Source organism: Dendrobates tinctorius, unplaced genomic scaffold, assembly GCF_039654945.1.
Source record: "Dendrobates tinctorius isolate UK_male_01 unplaced genomic scaffold, ASM3965494v1 ptg000077l, whole genome shotgun sequence".
NCBI lineage: Eukaryota > Metazoa > Chordata > Amphibia > Anura > Dendrobatidae > Dendrobates > Dendrobates tinctorius.
The window spans coordinates 5,763,897-5,784,719 of NW_027361745.1; the positions used below are offsets into that span (position 1 = coordinate 5,763,897).

The 20,823-nt window shown below is 47.8% G+C and overlaps 1 protein-coding gene across 1 annotated transcript in view; it reads right to left on the minus strand.

Annotated features, from left to right (window-relative positions):
- The window catches only part of LOC141096664 (vomeronasal type-2 receptor 26-like), a 39,906-nt gene extending 26,757 nt beyond the window's left edge, over nucleotides 1–13,149 (minus strand). Inside the window, exon 1 of the mRNA XM_073583377.1 lies at nucleotides 13,051–13,149. Within this exon, the coding sequence (XP_073439478.1) occupies nucleotides 13,051–13,149 (99 nt within the window). The remainder of the gene's footprint in view (nucleotides 1–13,050) is intronic.
- Between the last annotated feature and the right edge of the window lie 7,674 nt (nucleotides 13,150–20,823).

Here is a 20,823-nt window from a genome sequence, read left to right on the forward strand (position 1 = left end):
GGTCCCGAACACATCACACTTTATAAGGTTGGTATGTAATGTTTTTAGTCATTACTATTGTTTATTTAGCTTGTTTTATGAATGGATAGAGAAAGGTTTTAGGATATTTTATATAAATAAGGCAGATTTTCTTACAAATGAAAGTGTGCTTCTCAGGAGTTTTGAAATTTGTGTATATCAAAGTTATTACTTTTATGTTGAGTAAATGGGTTTGTTTTGCACCTGATAATGTGTAGTCTCTTTTATTACATCCCTATGAAGGTCTCTGATCACTTTTAGATCACTGAAATTGAGAAAATTAGATATTCTAGGCATTTTTCTAGCCTGCGCTTGACAGGCACATTGTTCCATTACGAGTTAGTGCGAATATTGTTCCTGACGGAGGGTTAAACCCACTTACTACTACTACTACCGGAAAAGAGAAAACCAAAAACAAAACACAAAACAAATATCCTAAAATAAAAAAGTAAAAAATAAATTGCAAAAATTGAATGAAAGTAGTAATAATAATAAGGGTATGTAGTTAACATAATTTTGATCAAAATAATGTGCAAGCCATCCCACCACTTCACGGCAACCCCCGTGGGACAGTCCTAACTCTTGTATTTAAAACCTTTCCACTTGTCAAGTGACATAAATATGTCAGAGGACAAGTGGGACAGAGGGACTGAACCACCCGTAATAGCATAGGCCAGACAGGATGGCTTTTCCAACTGAGAAAAAGGGCAGTCACAGCATTATATGCACTGAATGCACTCTGAACTAAAAGAGAAACTGCTGGAAAAGAGGAGAGTGTATATAAAGAGATACTATAAATAAGGAGTAATTAAAAGCTATACACAATATAACATCAAAACCAACCCTTAAATAACTTTCATATTTGGATATATTAATTGAAATAAATATGTCTGAATGCATTACGAATAACCCTGCCACGCCATTGTTGATTGTTTAATACAGTTGATGACGTTCTCTGTTAACCGCTCTAACTGGGTCAAAATCATCAAAGAAAGCATCTTGCTTGATTACTTCACCCTTAGTCACTCCCCACTGACTCAATGGCTAGGTATACTGTTCTTCAGATTAATGCACTGCTTTAGCCAGAAGAGTTGGTCAATATAAACAGTGGGAATCTCAAGCCATGTCCTCTGCTGTCTTCCATTCTTCTACAGCCACTGAGGTTCCTGCTCAGCAGAGACATTGGTCCTGGCATGTTGCACAGGCTAATGGTATGCATCTGGTTGCTGCTGTTGCCCCAGGTTCAGCTAAAGCAATCAGCATTAGTCAGCAATGAGCAGACACCCCTGGGACTAAGTCCTGTTTTTTCCCATCTGAGCATGCCCGTGAGACGACCACTCATTGGTGGTCAGAGGTCACATGTTCACGTCCTCAAGCAGCTCAGATTGGGCCATTAGCAAGGTCCTGGAAGGCTGCGGCTATAAAAGGATCGAATAGCCGTGCGCTAGTATAATCCATGTGGAGTGAGTGTTGTGCATGTATGAGTGTCTCTGGTGAGTGACTCATTATGAAACCCCTACCGTTGGTACGCATGTGTTGATCAACCTTGCCAGGTAGTGCCTAGGCTGATAGTGCAGGGCCGAGCTTCAGCGCCAAGTAGTGGCTCTGCCTGTACGCCACTGTGCACTTGGACTGCGCTCCACAGTAGCCAGCGTCGATTAGGGGTGCTTGTAAGAGCGACGCCATGCACCTAGTGGGTCTAGAGAGGCTCTTACCCCGCGTCCTTGGGGCACAGTCCTGTGTCTGTACACTAGCGCTGATTCAGCTGTGCCTAGTGACAGTCAACAGGGTATGGCATCTGTGTTCTGTGGTTCTGTGGCTCTGTGAAGCAACAGTGCCCATTGCCACTACATACTGGGTACCATTTAACCCACGTGTGTCCAGTGCGATACCGCCATTTTGTGTCCGCCATTGCCAGCAGCAGTTAACATCTCTGCACGGTGGACCCCAGGCTGTGAACGAACCTTATTACCATCTTCTTATTATTTGATGCATTCCGCCAGCCCCTAACAATATGCTGCAACAATAAATGAGGAGAAGCCACCTGCTCCTCTACAGCAGTTAACGACAGACACGGCTCTCAAATCACCAGCTGCACATAAATAGTAAGAAATATAATATGTAGGTCTAGTATAAGCTGCCTGCAGCCATAGGTGTATGTGCAGAATACTGCAAGGTCTGTATCCCAATCAGTCACACAACATACATACAATAGACGAGAAAGGGCTGAAAATGGGGCCCATGATATGTCCTCTAGAGCAAGGTGTAGCATCACACTAGGAGTGCCCACTGAATGCCCCACCAGGTGCTGAGTTATTAGTGCCCACTGAATGCCCTGCCATGTGCTGAGTTATTGGTGCCCACTCACTGCCTGCCAGGTGCTGAGTTATTAGTTCCCCACTGAATACCCTGCCATGTGCTGAGCTATTAGTGACCAGTGAATGCCCCGCCATGTGCTGAGTTATTAGTGCCCACTCACTGCCTTCCATGTGCTGAGTTATTAGTGCCCACTCACTACCCGCCATGTGCGGAATTAATAGTGCCCCACTCACCATCCTGCCCTGTGCTGAGTTACTCCACAAATATTTATTTTTATATATGATGATGATGAAACATATATATTAAAGCTCCAGGTAATCCACTCAGGCCTGTGCTAGCCACCATCTTACGTAATATAAAATAAGAACTTGGTGGGTATACACTGATCATGCAATATGAGGGGGACAATACACAGAAACAGGATGTATATATCAGGCAGGACAGTGTGCTACATAAGAGGAATAAAAGCTTCCATAACTACAGAAAGAAAGAACTAAGCTGGAAGTCAGGTCCAGATTATACAGTATGTACAGCAAGGAAAAGCCTGTATACACAGTGTAGTAATAAGTAAAATATGACTTCGCTGGAACATTCCAGAATCTCCCATTGTTACACTACAGATTATACTTTTGCTTGTCACATGCTGGAGATGTGACCCCCCTCCCTCCTTCCCCCTTAGCAGCTGTGTGTGTCTCCTCTGCCTGCTTGAAACCCTACACCAGACACATCCTGTGCACACATTCTCCTCGCCACAGCTAAGCTATATAAATTAGCTAAGTGAAAAGAATGTCTTTGTTTGAAGCACCATGCGGCTGGATGTATGTATGAGTAATATTCAAGAGGCTGGATCGTGAAAATGATATGCGACAGAGATATAAAAATCACATATCCGCGTAGGACATGAAACCAGCCTTCTGGCCCATAATTTTCACTGTTCCAGCACCCATAGAAACAGAGAACTGGATTTCTCCTAAACGGTGTAACATAACTACTGCATGTTTGGTTTTGAATTATTATATTTGACAGAATAAAAAGAATGATACCATGTGCGTGTTTATATGAGGTACCCTCTGCGAGATATAGTTATAAAAAGTTTTGTAGTCAGAATTGTAGCTCCAAGAAAAGGGGCTGACCCTCTCCAGACTGCCCCTTTTGTGAGGTCACAAACTCAAAGCTTTAAGGCATTCATTTCCAAAAAATCATTCATTCGAGCTGGAGGTTTGATGCCAAAAGGACCCCAGATGCAGGGCAACATGTGGCCCCCGCCTCCCCACATGGTTAGCCTACAGACCATCTAAGCAACTGTAAGTGTTGATCTATGTTAATCCCTTTTATTTTATATTTGCTTTGTACATACCTAATGTCTCAACTTTGTAACATTTTTTTATCTGTGTAATCACTGCCCACCCTTTTGGGAATAAATTATAAAACTTATTAGTCTGTCTTCATGCTCTAAAAATGAACACGTGCCTTTAAGATAATTACGCCACTGATTGGGTTGGCTTCAAACCCCTCTATTAAGTTTATAACTTAAGCAGAGAAAGCTGGAGCTGGTGGTGTTGAAGTGTGTTTAGGTCGGTTGGGCTAGCTGGCAGTGACAGAATGGTTTTAGAAGCTGATTGTGTGGCTGCAGCCAAAGCATTGATAATTCCCTCACTGCAGCGGCCTAATCGCCCGTGCACAACAAGCAGCCCGTCCGGAAACCAATTATCCCAGGTGTAGTTCCCTGACTGACCTGAGGGTAAGGGTGGTGCTGGAGAGCTGCGAGTTCCAAAGTGGAACTGAAAAGTGGGTATTCATAAATCCCCGCAGTTCGTGGAAGATTGTTAGCAGTGGTGGGACATTCAAAATAACCCACCTGCGGTAAATTGTTAGGGCAAGAATAGCTTGCTGTTTTTATCACATGGTGCGAGCGGTGGGATAACTAAGATAAGCCCCCGTGCGCCTGTGATAGCCGTGTGTTGGCAGTGCGTCGCATCTCTCCGTCCATGACATACCGGTGTCAGCGGGTGGGATCGTGACATAATATATATATTAAAGCTCCAGGTAATCCACTCAGGCCTGTGCTATCCACCATCTTACGTAATATGAAATAAGAACATGGTTGGTATACACCGATCAAGCAATATATGAGGGGGACAATACACAGAAACAGGATGGATATATCAGGCAGGACAGCGTGTAACATAAGAGGAATAAAAGCTGCCATAACTACAGAAAGAAAGAACTAAGCTGGAAGTCAGGTCCAGATTATATGTACAGCAAGGGAAAACCTGTATTCACAGTGTCTTTATACACAGCATGATCTGTATATAGCAGGGTGAGAAGTGATAACATGGACCTCAGCTATGTATCCATGATAAGTATACAGCACATTTGGACGGAGCCTTTACACAGATACCACATACATAGTGAAAGCAACCTGGATACACAGGATATGTACACACAAAATGATCAGCATATAGCATAGATGAGGTCACATACAGGTTACAAGACTCCATAAATGGGAAGGGGAGAGGGAATAATCAGCACAGCAAGGCCACTACACACAGCCTTGCCATGAAGTGCAGCCACTCGTCCTCAGCACACCCCATCCCCCTCACTCTTCCCCTCTCACCCTTATCTCCAGCACATGTGCCCACAGAACTAATGGCAGACAATGTATGTGTCCACGCTCTGTCCTCTCATACATATACCATCCCCAGCTGCTCTCCTCTCACCAGTGTCAAGTAAACCCAGCTCCACCATGTTACGGCAGACCCTGTACACCTGTAGCAGCCACACTAGGGGACATGGTGGCCACATGAATCTCTGAGGTAATACTAATCCCATATATGATGTAGGGGCTGATACTATATTGATACATGATGTCTGAGATGATTGTGCTCCTAAAATCATCTGTAATGTGAGGTGATGACCTCCTTTCACTGCAGACATGAGGGAACATGGCAGATACATGAATTCTGAGGTAATATTGATCCCATACAAGATGTAGGAGCTGAAACTACACAATGTCTGAGGTGATTGTGCACCTATCATCTGTAATGTGAAGTGATGACCTCATGACTGGCTATATGAATTTCTGAGGTAATATTAATCCCATACATGATGTAGGAGCCAGCTATGTGAAGTGATAAACCCCCAGTATTATATTTCCCTGTCTGATGTCTTCTCCATTTCATCTGGTGAAAGAAAGAGGTAGAAAGACAATTTACCTCCTCTATATAAACCCCCATCCCCCACACAGAGAGAGACCAGCCCCCACTATCCTCACAAAAGAGACCGTTACCTCATCTAAATAAGCCCCACCCTCCTCACAGTGGAACACCAGGCACAAACTCAAGCTTAAAATCAATAGCAATACACACAGAACTGCAGGAGTTAAAAGATCTGCACATCCCAAAATTCATGCCCTCCTGTGCCTATTGCTCCAGTGGTTTCTTTAGCTTTATAAAGCTTGTCACGGGGTCCTCCGATATCACATAATCAACAGAGCGAGGGAAGTGTGAACAATCCCAAGACCTTTGTTATAGGCAAAGCTAAAAGGTCCATAAATAATTCGCCACACTGAGGATACAATAGTTCAGAACACGAATGCAGTTCAGTAACAGGATGAATGACCAAGGAGATGAGAGTCCAAAAATCCAGCAGACAGAGGATAAAATGGGTCCATATGCTTCCCCTTCTCTCTGATGTGCCGTCTTCACACGATCATCGCCACACAGGGTCTGACTTGAACAGCTCCTGTCCTCACCAGCCCCCTCCTTACATCCAGGGGTAGTCAGATAGGTGTGGGGCAGTTTTCAGGCCTCCCAGACTTGACAACGGTGCCTTGAGGATTAAGGCACTACAGGGGTTTCATCAAGAGGCATAGATACAGTCAAGCTGCCAGCAGTACGTGAGCTAATTCAATTATCAGACTTTTGGAAGGTAATTGAGACACTAGACAATATGGGGAATACACTGAATAATACAGGGCAACAAGAGAACACTATGGAAATGCATAAAATATAAATGTACACAAAATGATACCCACATAACATATCACACCATCACAAACTCTCCCCCCTCATAATAAGTGAGCATGCAATGAGGTCTACACAGACCTCTGGCCTGCTCGCTTTAGTCCACATTGCTCAATCGTTTATCGTTCCTTGTACAGTGGCAGGGGTAGGTCAGCCTGGGGAGCCTATGGTTCTTCTTGTCGAGATAGCCCATCGGTGTTCTGGTGTTGGCTTCCCCACTTGTATTGGATGGAGAAGCTGTAGGGTTGTAAGGACAAGATCCACCGCAGCAATCTTCCATTGTCCCCCGATACGTGGTTCAGCCATGTGAGGGGGTTGTGGTCTGTAATAATTTTAAAGTCTCTGCCATACAAGTGCAATTTTTTTAGCGCCCATACGATGGCAAGGCACTCTTTTTCAATAGTGGAATAGGCAACTTCCCGATCCAGTAATTTCCGACTGGCAAAAGCAACAGGATGTTCTTCTCTGGCGGCGTTCACTTGGTTAAGTATTGCCCAATCCCAAAGGTGGATGCACCTGTCTGCACGAGGAACCTGCGCTTATAATCAGGGGCAGCCAAGACAGGAGCAGTGATGAGGTAGGTGTTTAATGCTGAAAAGGCATCCTCGCATGCAGTCGTCCACATCACATTCCTAGGCATGTTCTTGCGGGTCTGGTTGGTTAGGGGCTGGGCCAAGGTGCTGAAATTAGCAACAAATTTTTGATAGTAACCAGCAGTTCCTAAAAATGCAAGTACTTGCTTTTTAGTCTGGGGTCTTCACCAGTTGCTAATGGCTTCCACCTTGGCAGGCTCTGGCCTTAGGGTCCCACCCCCTATTCTATGACCGAGGTGCTACACCTCAGCCATCCCTATTTGGCATTTATCAGGGTGAATGGTCAGTCCTGCAGTAAGGATACAGTCTAACACTATGCCCAAGTGTTTAAGATGTTCCTCCCAGGTTGTGCTAAAAATAGCAATGTCATCCAAGTAAGCACAGGCAAAGTCCTGACATTGTTCTAACAGTCGATCTACCAGTCACTGGAAAGTAGCGGGGGCAGTTTTCATACCAAAGGGCATTCCCAGGAACTCAAAAAGCCCAAATGGAGTAATGAAGGCCGAGCGCTCCCGAGCGTCGTCCGTTAGGGGTATCTGCCAGTACCCCTTGCTCAAGTCTAACTTGGTCACAAATTGGGCACTGGCCAGATGATCCAATAGATCATCAATCCTGGGCATGGGGTAAGCATCACTCTTGGTGGCATCATTTAATCGTCTGTAATCAATGCAGGTGTTGTACCATACTTCTTGGGGACCAGGATGACAGGAGAGGCCCAAGAACTGTGGGATGGCAGAGCAACTCCCACTCATTTCATCTCCTCCAGTTCATTCTTTATCATGCCTTGAACAGCCGCTGGAACCCAGTAGGCAACCTGCTGGATGGGTGTTGTTTGGGGTTTCCACATGGTGGCTGGTGAGAGTAGTCTTCCCCGGCTTTGAGGAGAAAGCAGCAGCCCTTGGCTCTAGTACAGCAAAAATATCGTCCTTTTGTATATCCGATAAATGGGAGCCCAGGGGCACTTGTTCCAGTGATCCTCCCGCTTGGGCGACCTGGAGAAGATCGGGGAGACACTCGTCGTCGGCGGTATCACTAGGGGGGTGGCAGACGGCTAGAACAGGCTGAGATCGGTCGTGGTAATCTTTCAGCATGTTATTGTGGACGGTTTTCTGTCATCGACCACTAGAGTCCAGTGCAATAACGTACTTAGTGTCATTAAATTTCTTGACAACCTGATAAGGGCCTTCCCACAATGCTTGAAGCTTGTTGGCAGGGAAAGCAGTAATCATGAGCACTTGTTGTCCTTCCATAAATTCCCGGGTCCTGGCATTATGGTCATAATACCAGGTTTTTTGTCTGGACTGGGCCATTCGCTGGTGTTCTTTAGCCAAGGTAGCTAGCTGGGCGAGACAGTCTCTGAACTCTAGAACATAGGGAACAATGGGCATTCCGGTATCTGAGACGTCTCCCTCCAAATGTTTTTTCAGAAGAGTGAGAGGCCCACGGACCTTCCGGCTAAACAGTAGTTCGAAGGGAGAGAACTCTGTGGACTCTTGGGGAACCTCCCAATAGGCGAAGAGGAGATGTGGCAGGTATTTTTCCCAGTCTTTTTCAACGTCAGCAAAAGCCCTCAGCATATTTTTTAGGGTTCTATTAAAGCGTTTACGTAGTCTTTTGGTCTGCGGGTGGTATGGGATGGTGCGAATGGCTCGAACACAACAGGTATGCCATAGGGACTGGACCAGATCTGACATGAACTGCGTCCCTTGATCCAATAATATTTCACTAGGAAACCCTACCCGGGTATAGATTGTAACAAGGGCCTCGGCCACCTTTACTGCTGTAATACTGGACAGGGCCACAGCTTCAGGATACCAAGTGGCATAGTCCACCACTGTCAGGATATATTTTTTTCCCGACTTGCTGGGGTAGGCCAGAGGACCTATGATGTCAACAGCTACACTTTGAAATGTTTCTACAATTATGGGCAAGGATTGCAGGGGTACCTTATGTTGAGCTCCTGGATGCCGCATTCGCTGGCACACATCGCAGGTGCTGCAATAATGGGCTACTGACTGCGAGATGCCAGGCCAGTAAAATCTTTGTGTGAGTTTCTTTTCAGTCGATTTCCTCCCTAGATGTCCAGCCACAGGGATGTCATGGGCCAGTTGGAGTAGCTGTGCCCTGTACTTCTGAGGGACAATGAGTTGCCTAGTTGTTGCGTCATGGTTGCCCTTGTCACTGACCTTTGCTACATGATAATACAGTCCATTTTCTCGAGTGAAGCCATCCCCATTATCTCCCATGTGCCCAGTTTCTGCCCTTCACCTAAGGGCTGCTAAGGTAGTGTCACCTTCTATTTCTCTCCTAAACTCCTCTCTGTCCCAAGACTCTCCCAATGTAGTAGCAGCAAACGTACAGTATTGCTTACCAACTCTGCTGCGGTTCGTGGTGGTTGCTCCCTAGTGAGGTCCGGATGACGTAGTGTTTGAAGGGCCTGTAGTTGGGTGACTGCTCCCACAAATTGGCACTGTAACTCCCCAATGTTGTTCCCAAGGAGCATATCTGCAGGAAGTCCTTCCATATCTCCAATTCAACACAGTTTTTCTCCACAACCATAATCCAAACACACAGAAGCTCGCTGTATATATTTGCGGGCACCCCCCCCCACCAGGACAATGGGAATTCCCAGACCATGGTAAATTGCCTCGGGTTGAACCACACGGGGGTCAGCAATAGTCAGGCATGCCCCTGTGTCTCTAAATCCTGAAACTTTGTATCCATAAATTAAGACATCCTGCGGGTGGTATTGCGGTTGCTCTGGGTAGCTAAAGGACAAAGGCCAGAGTCTGTACACTCCAGGAAGGGTATGTATGGTGCCGTGGTCGGTGGTCCACTTCGGTGGGGGTGGTGGTAGCTCTTCCTCAGGCAGGATGGAATGCACAAGATGCACTGGACGAGGTGGGGCTCCCTCCGAATCCTTGAGGGATAGCCAAACTACAAATTTCAAGGTTGCCCACACCCATAACATCTCCTCTCTGTGAAACCCTCAGGTCATGATCAGAACTGTTGGGGCCCAGGATGGTGAGGCGTGATTGTCGTCGGCTTGTGACTAGGTGAAAGGGCAGATATAATCGAAGGGGGACGGGGCGTGGGAGCAGGCTGTGGTTCATTGTCCAGAAGCCTTCTCCATTGTGGTCGGATAGTAAGGGCTTCATTGGCCAGGGCTGCAGCTCTTTCCACGGTACCCGGCATGCGCTCTCTGACCCATTCCCGTACCTCTGCGGGGCACTTTGCAAGAAATTGTTCTATAAGGAATGCCTGTATAACATTTTCCACAGTAAAGGCGTTTTCTGCTTCCATCCATCTCCGACATGCCTGGGACATCTTATGTGCATACATCCTAAATGATCCCCCCGTGGTGCATGGGAGGTCTTGGAACTTTGCCCTATAAGAGGCTGGGGTGATAGCATGTTAATCCAGGATAGTCTGCTTTACAGTAGTATAATCCCGATTCCGCTGTGAGTCAATGCTTCCATTCAGGAGTCCCACTAACAAACGCATCCAGTCAGAGTGGGGCACCTCCATCACAGCACACTGCTGCTCAAAGTCCTTGAAGAACCCCTCCACATCTCTGGAAGCCTCATCAAATTGCTTAAACTCAGTCCAGGTGATCCCTACAGGCTCCCGGATCGTTGGGTTTAAACTCCACATTGCATTACTCCCTCTTTCAAGCTCCATTGCTTCTTGTCTCTGCTGTGCCCGGCAGACAGCCTCTTCCTTATACTCCTGAGAGACGCCAGGGCCCAACACTGCCATCTCTTCTTCGTACCACATCAACCACTGGCTTTTTGAGGTGGGGATCCCTGTCTCCAGCGCTTGTCCTTCAGACATCTGGGAGGAGGTGGATGGGCTAGCACCCACCATTAGTTCAAGTAAGGCTTCTTTAGTCAGTCCCTGGTAGTTCAGGCCCAGGTCTCTGGCTCTCTCCAGTAAACTGGATACAGTCCAATTTCTGTACTCACTCTGTGGGTGGTTCTCCATTGGTTACACTCTGTTGATTCCATTGCTGCCACTAGTTATCACGTGGTTCTTCTCCGATATCACACAATCGACAGAGCAAGGGAAGTGATAACAATCCCAAGACCTTTATTATAGGCAAAACTAAAGGGTCAATAACCAATCCACACTGAGGATACAATAGTCCAGAACGCGATTGAAGTTTCATAACAGGATGAATGTCCAAGGAGATGAGAGTCCAAAAATTCAGCAGAGGATAAAATGGGTCCATATGCTTCCCCTTCTCTCTGACTTACCGTATTCACACGTTCATTACAACACAGGGTCCGACTTGAACAGCTCCTGTCCTCACCAGTCCCCTCCTTATGTCTAGGGGTAGTCAGACAGGTTGGGGTGGTTTTCAGGCCTCCCAGACCTTACAAAGGTGCCTTGGGGATTAAGGCACTACAAGGGGTTCATCAAGAGGCATAGATACAGTCAGGCTGCAAACAGTAAGAGAGATAATTCAGTTATCAGACTTTTGGAAAGTAATTGAGACTCTAGACAAGATGGGGAAAACATGGAATGATAAAGGGCAACAAGAGAACACTATGGAAATACATAAAATATAAATGTACACAAAATGATACCCACACAACATATCACACCATCACAAAGCTATTGCCCGCAATGACAGTAAAGCATCCTAACGCATGCCAATATCGGCATGCATTAGCAATGATGCGTTAATTCATGATGCACCCTCGAACGCGGTGTTCAAGGGTGTGTCAGGTCTAGCACACAGCTTCAGCTGCCCTTGCCGTGATTCAGCAGCATTTGCAGCTTCCGGCTCACTGACTGTTGTGTGATGTCCCCAGTGTTGGAAATCTACACTGTATATGTTGGAAAGGATTTGTGAGCAGAAGAGTGCAGTTGTTGAGTCTCAAAATCAACAAGGCCATCGTTATTCAGTTCAGAATCCACGCATCACCATCAGCCCCAGCGGTCTCTTTAAGCAGCGTCGGCCATTTCTAGTTGAGTACCACAGGTAGCATCACGAATCATCTCTTATAAACTTTATTTCCCCTTTAATCATTATTTTTCATTGGATGCCCAGGGCCATGGACCGGGTCACTGCTGTCATGACACATCTCCTTAAGAAGCGGCCCAGTACCGAGTATCTCCACGCCCCTGGTGGGAGCTCCATTTTGGCGTCACAAACAGGATCTTGTAGCCCTGCAATGCCGGGTACTGTACGCCAGAGATTTTGCTAAATTGTGAAAGCATCATCATTGTTGTGTTGCACGGCACGCGGGAAGAGAGGTGCCTGTTGTCGTGGGCAGATCCTGGAAGAAGGGTGCAAAGTGAATCACGGGCCGCGCTCTGTGGTGAGCGGAAGCAAGAGGCCCCGCCGAAAAAAAAATAATCTGGAGGAGCTCCATCGATCCTGTCTGCGGAGCAGCCACTTGCAATTGTAACACACGCAGGGCCTGGCTGAGGTTACTAGGGGGAAAGCAAATGTCCGGCCCGGGTGGAGACCCAGCGGCGGCATCAGCCCCTGTGATACAGCCAGATCCAGCGATGGCTGCAACCCCCATGATGCAGCCAGATTCAGTGGCGGCGTCATCCCCCATAAGGCATCCAGATTTAGCGGCGGCTGCAGTCCCCATAAACCCCAGCTACAGACTCCATAATGCCGCTATCAAATGCCGTCCATACCAGGAGCGGCCTGGTTACTACAGTACTCAGGGGAGTCACACACCCTGAGTGATTTCAAGGAGAGACTATATAGTTTGTTTAAAGTGTACCTACTGTCTGAGAGTCAAAAAGTCAGCATCCTCACTGGCCAGTTAACCGGTGCGGCCCAGAGGGAAGTAAAGTCATGGCCAGGCACTGATTAAAGAACTGTCAAACATATCTTGGCCAGGCTGAAGGACACCTTTGACATCTGCACTGCAGCAGAGAGATTCTTTGGGTGCAAAAAAAGGGTACAGGACAGTATACGGGACTATGCTCTTAACTTCAGGAAGCACTAAGGGCTGTAAAGCAGGTTGACCCTGACAGCGTCCAAGATGAAGATAGGTTGCAAACGGAGCAGTTTATAGAAGGTCTCCTGTTTAACAATCAAAGGCCACAGCTGCGCATAATAGTCCTACAAAATCCTGAACTGGATTTGCCCACTTTGAGGACAGGGCCATCTGTGTGCTGCGTGATCCAGATCTTAGCGGCACACTGCCCCCTAGGCGTGCCGACATGCCAACCCAAGATAATGACTTTTCTGTGGATCTGTTTCCAGGTCCAGGAGCTGACCAAATTGTGGCTGCACTAACTACATCTATGCAGTCCATGCAAGAGGCTCCAAAGAAAAAGATTCAGCTGGCCTCCAGTCCGGATGACGTTCTATGGCAACGGCAGAGGAGGATTCCACAGACCAGAGGGAGAGACAGTGATCTCTACGACCAGGTTGGACAGCCCATCTGTCGCCACTGCAGCAAGGCGGGGAACATCGCAAGATTCTGTATTTTAAATGAGGGACCCCTGAGCAGAGGGCCAACCCCCAGGAGTAAGACGCCCAGACCCACAAAACTGGTGAGACAAGTACGTGGGAGGACGGCCGGTTCTGCCCGTCGTGATTGATAGCTTCACGATTAATGCCTTACTGGACACCGGCTCCCAGGTGACGACAATGCCATATGTCCTCTTTAAGAGGTACTGGGCTGACTCAGACATTACTTGCAGCCCAGATGAAGACCTTGTCATTTTTGCCAGTAATGGTCAGCCCTTGCCTCAGGTGGGGTATAAAGAGGTGACCATCAAGGTTGGTCGAGTAGAATTGCAGTCACAATGTTTGATTATAGCTGATATCGACAAATAAAAATGCCATCCTATAATTACTTTAGGCTCAAATGTAATAGAATATTGTCTTGGAGAAATTATTGTTTTGTAACAGGTAGCGGAGACCGCCAGTTCCAGTCAGCAGCGAGTCCTGCAAAAGGAGATCAAAGCACTGATGCAGAGACAACAGGAAGAGCTGTCTGGTGGAGGAGTTGGCAGCATCAGAGTGAGTGATCCATTCCCCATTGCAGTACCCCCAAGGAGAGAAATGTTAATTTGGTATCAGGCAGCAATAGGCCTCAGGGGTCAGGATTACCAGGCCAAGGTAGAACGAGTGTACTCTGATAGCAGGCTCACTGTCCTGACAGGCAGGGGGGTAGTTGATGTCCGCCAGGGGAGAGTACCGATTCGCATCCTGAATTGTGGGGAGAAAGAGGTCCATTTACCCCGATATGCCACCCTTGATAAGCTGTTCACTGTAAGTAACAATGCAATAGAGGCAGCAGAACCCTTGCTTCCATCCAACCAGGTGGAGGACAATGGCTCTCAGTGGCAGCTGGAGGATTGGTGTCAACAGCTACACATAGGCACTGACTCCTTTCCTTTGCACCAAAAGCATGGGGCTTACCGGGTGGCTCGAGAGTATAGAGTATGAGTGGGTCTTCAGCTAACATCCTCTAGACTTTGGGCAGGCAAAAGGGGTCCAACACCATTTCCCCACTGGAGATCATCTGCCCATTAAATAGAGGCACCAGCCTGTACCCCCAATTCATTATCAACGTGCCAAGGATATGTTACAAGGGATGAAGCAAGCTGGGGTAATCAGAGATAGTTATAGCCCCTGGGCAGCTCCATTAGTCCTTGTTAAAAAGAAAGATGGTACCATGAGAATGTGTGTTGACTACAGGAGAAGTAAGAGGATTACACACAAGGACGCCTATCCGTTACCTAGAATTGAGGAATCACTAGCTGCATTGAGATCCGCTAACTATTTCTCTACCTTAGATCTCACCAGTGGGTATTGGCAGGTTCCCGTGTCAGAAGCAGACAGAGAGAAGAGAGACTTTACAACCTCAATGGGCCTCTGCGAGTTTAACTCCATGCCATTCGGACTCTGCAGTGTATTGGGGACATTTCAGCAGTTAATGGAATGCAGCCTAGTACATAAAAACTTTGAAACCGTTATGCTGTACCTGGATGGCATCATCAACTTCTCCAAAACCTATGAATACCACTTGAAGTACCTGGCCGAGGTGTTCGAAGACCTGTACAATTTTGGTTTGAAAGTAAAGCCGCCCAAATGCCACCTTGTGAAACCCAAGGTGCAGTACCTTGACCGTATGGTAAGTGCGGAAGGCGTGGCACCAGGCCCTGACAAAGTCACCGTTATCCGGGATTGGAAAAGACCCAGCAACATTCATGAAGTACGGCAGTTCCTTGCATTGGTGGGCCACTACCGGAGATTCATCAAGTGCTTCACCAAGATAGCCGCACCTCTGCAAGACCTGCTAGTGGGCCAATCCAAGAAGGCCAAGAACAAGAGTCCTCCGCTCGAGTGGAACAACAGGCTAGAAGAATCCTTCACTCAGATGAAGCTGGATCAGCTTGGATAAGCGGGAGATGAAGTCCTGTCCTACCCTGACTATGACCAACCATTTGTACTTTACACAGATGCCAGCAACATGGGACTGGAAGCAGTGCTTTCACAATTGCAGAAAGGCAGGGAGAGAGTGATTGCCTACGCCAGCAGGAAACTTCATCCCACTGAAAGGAACCCCGACAACTACAGTTCCTTTAAACTGGAGTTCCTCGCCATAGTCTGGGCAGTAACGGAGCACTTCAAGCACTACCTGGCTTTAGCAAAGTTTACTATCTACACAGACAATAATCTGATAACACACATTAAAATGGCAAAGCTGGGTGCACTGGATGGCTTGGCTCTCCAACTATGAGTTTACCATCAATTACTGAGTGAGACGTAAGAACGCTAATTCTGATGCATTGTTAGGCTTCGGGTTCCTGGCGCTGCACAGCAGGAATCCTGAACTTTGCCTTTGGCGGTCTCCCATTCCTCTCCAGCCGCAGTGGAGCATGCTCAGCAGACCCGTTGATCCCGGTACTCTGCTCACACCAGCACTGAGGGTTTAGTTGCTGCTGCCATCTCTGGTCCAGCAATAGCAATGCATGCAGGTCAGCAGCGAATGATTCCAGGGACTAAGTCCTCCTTTCGGTCCACTGAGCATGCCCGTGGGACGATCTACCATTGGAGATCGGAGGTCACATGTTCAGGTCCTTCTCCAGCTCGGATTGGACCATCAGGAAGGTCCCGGAAGGATGCGGCTATAAAAGGTTTGCATGGCCTCCCCGCTATGCGCTATGATAGACATTGAGTCTTTTGCTTTAGTGGTGTGTCTGTAGATGGATGCATGATTCTGGTGACTGACTCATTATGATCCCCCTTCCTCTGTTGTGTATGAGTTAGGGTCTTAGAGTTAGTCCCTGCAGCTAGCACTAGTACTGCTTAGCGTCGCAGTGCAGTTAGCTCAGGTTCCATTAGCACCAGTGGGCGTCAGACAGTGCAGACACCACAACTCCACAGTTACCACAGTGGCTATCCGTGCGGCGCCGTGCGCAGTTACTAGCGCTTTCCAGCACAGTCCTTATACTGGTAAGTGGCGACCGCCAGGGTAGTCATAGTACCCACTCTGTGCGGTGTACTACTCCCACTCGTGTCCAGTGACGCTTAACAGGGCACGGTTTTATGCCGGCTAGTACAGTCCGTGTGGTAACAGAGTCTGCTCTTGCAAGCACTGGGTCAGTGGTTGCCCGCCAGTGTCCGGCTTCCACCTGTGTTATTGTATCAGTCATTGTCTAAGCAGCAGTTTCCATCTTTGCACGGTGGACCCCGGGCTGCGAACCCTCCGTATACCATCTTCTTTATCGGGTGAGTTCTGCTAGCCCTTAACATTATCATAGCGCCAGGGTCTGGCTAGCAATAACGGACGATCAGCGTCTGCAGAGATATGTCCAGCAGCTGGAGGGCAGGTTCTCAGCTCTCGAGCGGTCAGCCTCAGCTGCAGATGTCACTGCAGTCGCTCTTCAGGCAGCTGCAGAAGCTGTCTCCTGCACCTCCACATCCATTCCTGCCCCAACGTTGTCCAGTCTCCCGCTGCCCGATAAGTTCTCAGGTTACAGCGCCTCCTGCAGGGTGCTCTATTCAGCTTGAGCTGCTGACTACGCAAATCCCCTCAAAACGGGCTAAGGTGGGATTTATTATCTCCTTCCTGTTGGGCAGGACTCTGGAATGGACCACTCCACTGTGGGAGCGTGGTGACCCCGTGGTACAGAGTGCCTCCCAGTTCCTGGTGTCTCTGAAACAGGTCTTTCTGGGGCCATGGGTCACACATTATACCGCGCTTCTGTTGTTGGCACTGGTACAGGGTTCCTCCTCGGTCAGCCATTATGCCATCCGGTTCCGGACACTGGCTTCCGAACTGGAATTGGCTGACAAGGTGCTTATACCAGTGTTCTGGAGGGGTTTGGCAGAGCACGTTAAGGACGCTCTGGCCACCAGGTAGGTTCGCGTTAATCTGGAGGAGCTTATCACCATCTCCACCCGCGTAGATCTTAGAATCATAGAATCATAGAATCATAGAATCGTAGAGTTGGAAGGGACCTCCTGGGCCATCTGGTCCAACCCCCTGCTCAAAGCAGGATTCGCTAAATCATCCCAGTCAGATGCCTGTCCAGCCTCTGTTTGAAGACTTCCATTGAAGGAGAACTCACCACTTCTCGTGGCAGCCTGTTCCAAGTTGATCCTTCTACAATGTGACAGCCTTTTAGATACTTGTAGACAGCTATTAAGTCTCCTCTCAGTCTTCTCTTTTGTAAACTAAACAATCCCAAATCCTGCAACCTTTCCTCATAAGACAGGGTTTGCAGACCGGTCACCATTCTGGTCGCTCTTTTCTGAACTTGCTCCAGTTTGTTGATGTCTTTTTTGAAATGTGGTGCCCAAAACTGGACACAATATTCCAGGTGAGGTCTGACCAAAGAGGAGTAGAGGGAAATAATGACTTCACGTGATCTAGACTGTATGCTTCTGTTAATACATCCTAGAATTGCATTTGCCTTTTTTGCTGCTGCATCACATTGTTGACTCATATTCAGTCTGTGATCTATTAGTAGAGTTGAGCGACTTTTGGTTTTTTAGGGTCGCGTTTCGTTTCGTGAAACCCGACTTTTCCAAAAGTCGGGTCGAGCAAGATCGTCCGATTATAGGGAAAAGTCGGGGTCGTCCCGAAACACGAAACCCAATGTAAGTCAATGGGGAATAAAAGTCGGCAGTGAGAGGAGGACAGGAAACACACCTACAGTGCCCATTTGAATGCCAAAAGCATCAATTCTTCTTTCTTAAGCTTGTCAACCTTAATTAACTTCATAATACAAGTTACGCACTGAAAAATGGGGGTTATTTGGCTAAAGTTGTGGGGGGGGGAGGGCTGGCTGCAGGTTTTCATGTGCCCTGGGCGAAAGAGCGCCCCTTTAACACATACCACAACTCATCATGCTCCGATACGGCAGATAAATAGCGGTATAGTACAATGAAAAATACCTCACTTTTTACATCTCATGACGAGGCCCATCTATTTCTCCATACAGAATCATTGGTCCCATATAATGTTTGAAACAGTATATGATGAGCTCCACATAATGCTACAGTATATGTTGGTCCCCATGGATGAAGCTCCACTGTCTTACGGGCCCAAATAATGCTCCAAACATAATGGGCCCCATTTCTAATGCTCTAGTGTATAATGGGCCCTGTAAATGCTGCTCCAGTGTCTGATGTCCACCTTTGGAATGTTCCAGTGTATGGTGGGCCCCATCTATCATTCTCCAGAGTATAGTGCTCCCCAAAAACTGCTGTCCCAACATTGAAAACAATCAAATAAGTCTCCTCGCTAGGGAATCCCTGTACTTGTCTGGACAGGTGCTGTAGCTTGCTTAACAGCTCGCCAGCCGTTCTCACGCCCAGTATGGATTGCACGTGATTGCACAAAGGTTAGAAAGGGTACCGTATCCCTGGATAACAAGTATGGATAGCGTACACATTCAAAATATATGTCTCAGGAGGCAGGCTCAGACGGTGTCAGGCCCAGTATGGATTGCACGTGATTGCACAAAGGTTAGAAAGGGTACCGTATCCCTGGATAACATGTATGGATAGCGTACACATTCAAAATATATGTCTCAGGAGGCAGGCTCAGACGGTGTCAGGCACAGTATGGATTGCACGTGATTGCACAAAGGTTAGAAAGGGTACCGTATCCCCGGATAACATGTATGGATAGCGTACACATTCAAAATATATGTCTCAGGAGGCAGGCTCAGACGGTGTTAGGCCCAGTATGGATTGCACGTGATTGCACAAAGGTTAGAAAGGGTACCGTATCCCTGGATAACATGTATGGATAGCGTACACATTCAAAATATATGTCTCAGGAGGCAGGCTCAGACGGTGTCAGGCCCAGTATGGATTGCACGTGATTGCACAAAGGTTAGAAAGGGTACCGTATCCCTGGATAACATGTATGGATAGCGTACACATTCAAAATATATGTCTCAGGAGGCAGGCTCAGACGGTGTCAGGCCCAGTATGGATTGCACGTGATTGCACAAAGGTTAGAAAGGGTACCGTATCCCTGGATAACATGTATGGATAGCGTACACATTCAAAATATATGTCTCAGGAGGCAGGCTCAGACGGTGTCAGGCACAGTATGGATTTGACGGCCCAGATTACACAGCGGAGGAGCAGGGAGAGGTAAAGATTGCAAATGCTGGGGCCCTGCCCAAGCAAGGGGGGCCCACTCGTGGGCGTCGGTACTGGCACTGGGCCCCTCATAGTACAGCGGTGTGTCTGACGGCGGGTGTGCACCACCACCGTCAGAGACACTTGATTGCACTATGAGGGACCCTGTGCCAGTGCCGCACCCAAGAGTCGGCCTACCCACCTGTCCAGGGCAACGGCACTCGCACGGTGTCGTGCGGTAGGTGGTGACCCCGGCCATGGGGGGGGAGGCAGCACAGTTAGGGAGTTTTAGAAAGTGGCATATGTTGATGTTGGACATTCAGCTGATGCAAAAGGCGAAATAGGTGAAGTACCAGGAAGAGGTGGACCAAAGCAAGCCATTTTTCTGTCACCCTATGTGTCATCAGGGGAAGGTGGGACAAAATCCTTGGAAACCCATGCGTGGTTCATTTTAATGAAGGTTAGATCATCCACATTTTGGGTTGACAGACGGGTTCTTTTTTCTGTCAGGATTGATCCAGCTGCACTGAAGACTCTTTCCGATAGCACACTTGCAGCTGGGCAAGCGAGCTCCTGTAAGGCATATTGGGCCAATTCAGGCCAGGTGTCCAGTTTAGCGGCCCAATAGTCAAAGGGGAATGACCTGTGTGGGAGAACATCGATATGGGAGGAAAAGTAGTTTGTAACCATAGTTGACAACTGCTGTCTCCTGTCACTTTCCATCAATGCAGTATTACCAGTTGTGTGAGCGGTATTTGAAAAATCAGTCCGCAACATTGTCATGAAACCCCTGTCTCCAACGCCACTTCTGCTGTGTGCACCACGAACACCTCTGCCAAGCTGCCCCCGGCCCGTACGGCTCGTGTGAGAACCATCACTGCTGCTGTGTGCTGGGAATGCCTCAAGCAACCGATTTACCAGAGTTGCTTGTTTATTAGCCAATATTAGGTCAAGGTTCTCCTGTGGCATGATGTTTTGTAATTTGCCTTTATAGCGTGGATCCAGGATGCTGGCCAACTAGTAGTCGTCATCGCTCATCATTTTGGCAATGCGGGGGTCCCTTTTTAGGATCCGCAAGGCATAATCTGACATGTGGGCCAATGTTCCCGGAGTCAATGATGCACTGCGAGTGCTGGTTGGAGGAGCACTTTCTGGCAAATCCACATCCCTCCAGTCACGCACAAACCCTGTACCAGACCTTGCCACGCCAATATTTTCACTTGCCCCACGAGATGCATCCTCCTCCCCTAAGTAATCATCCCCATCATCCTCCTCCTCC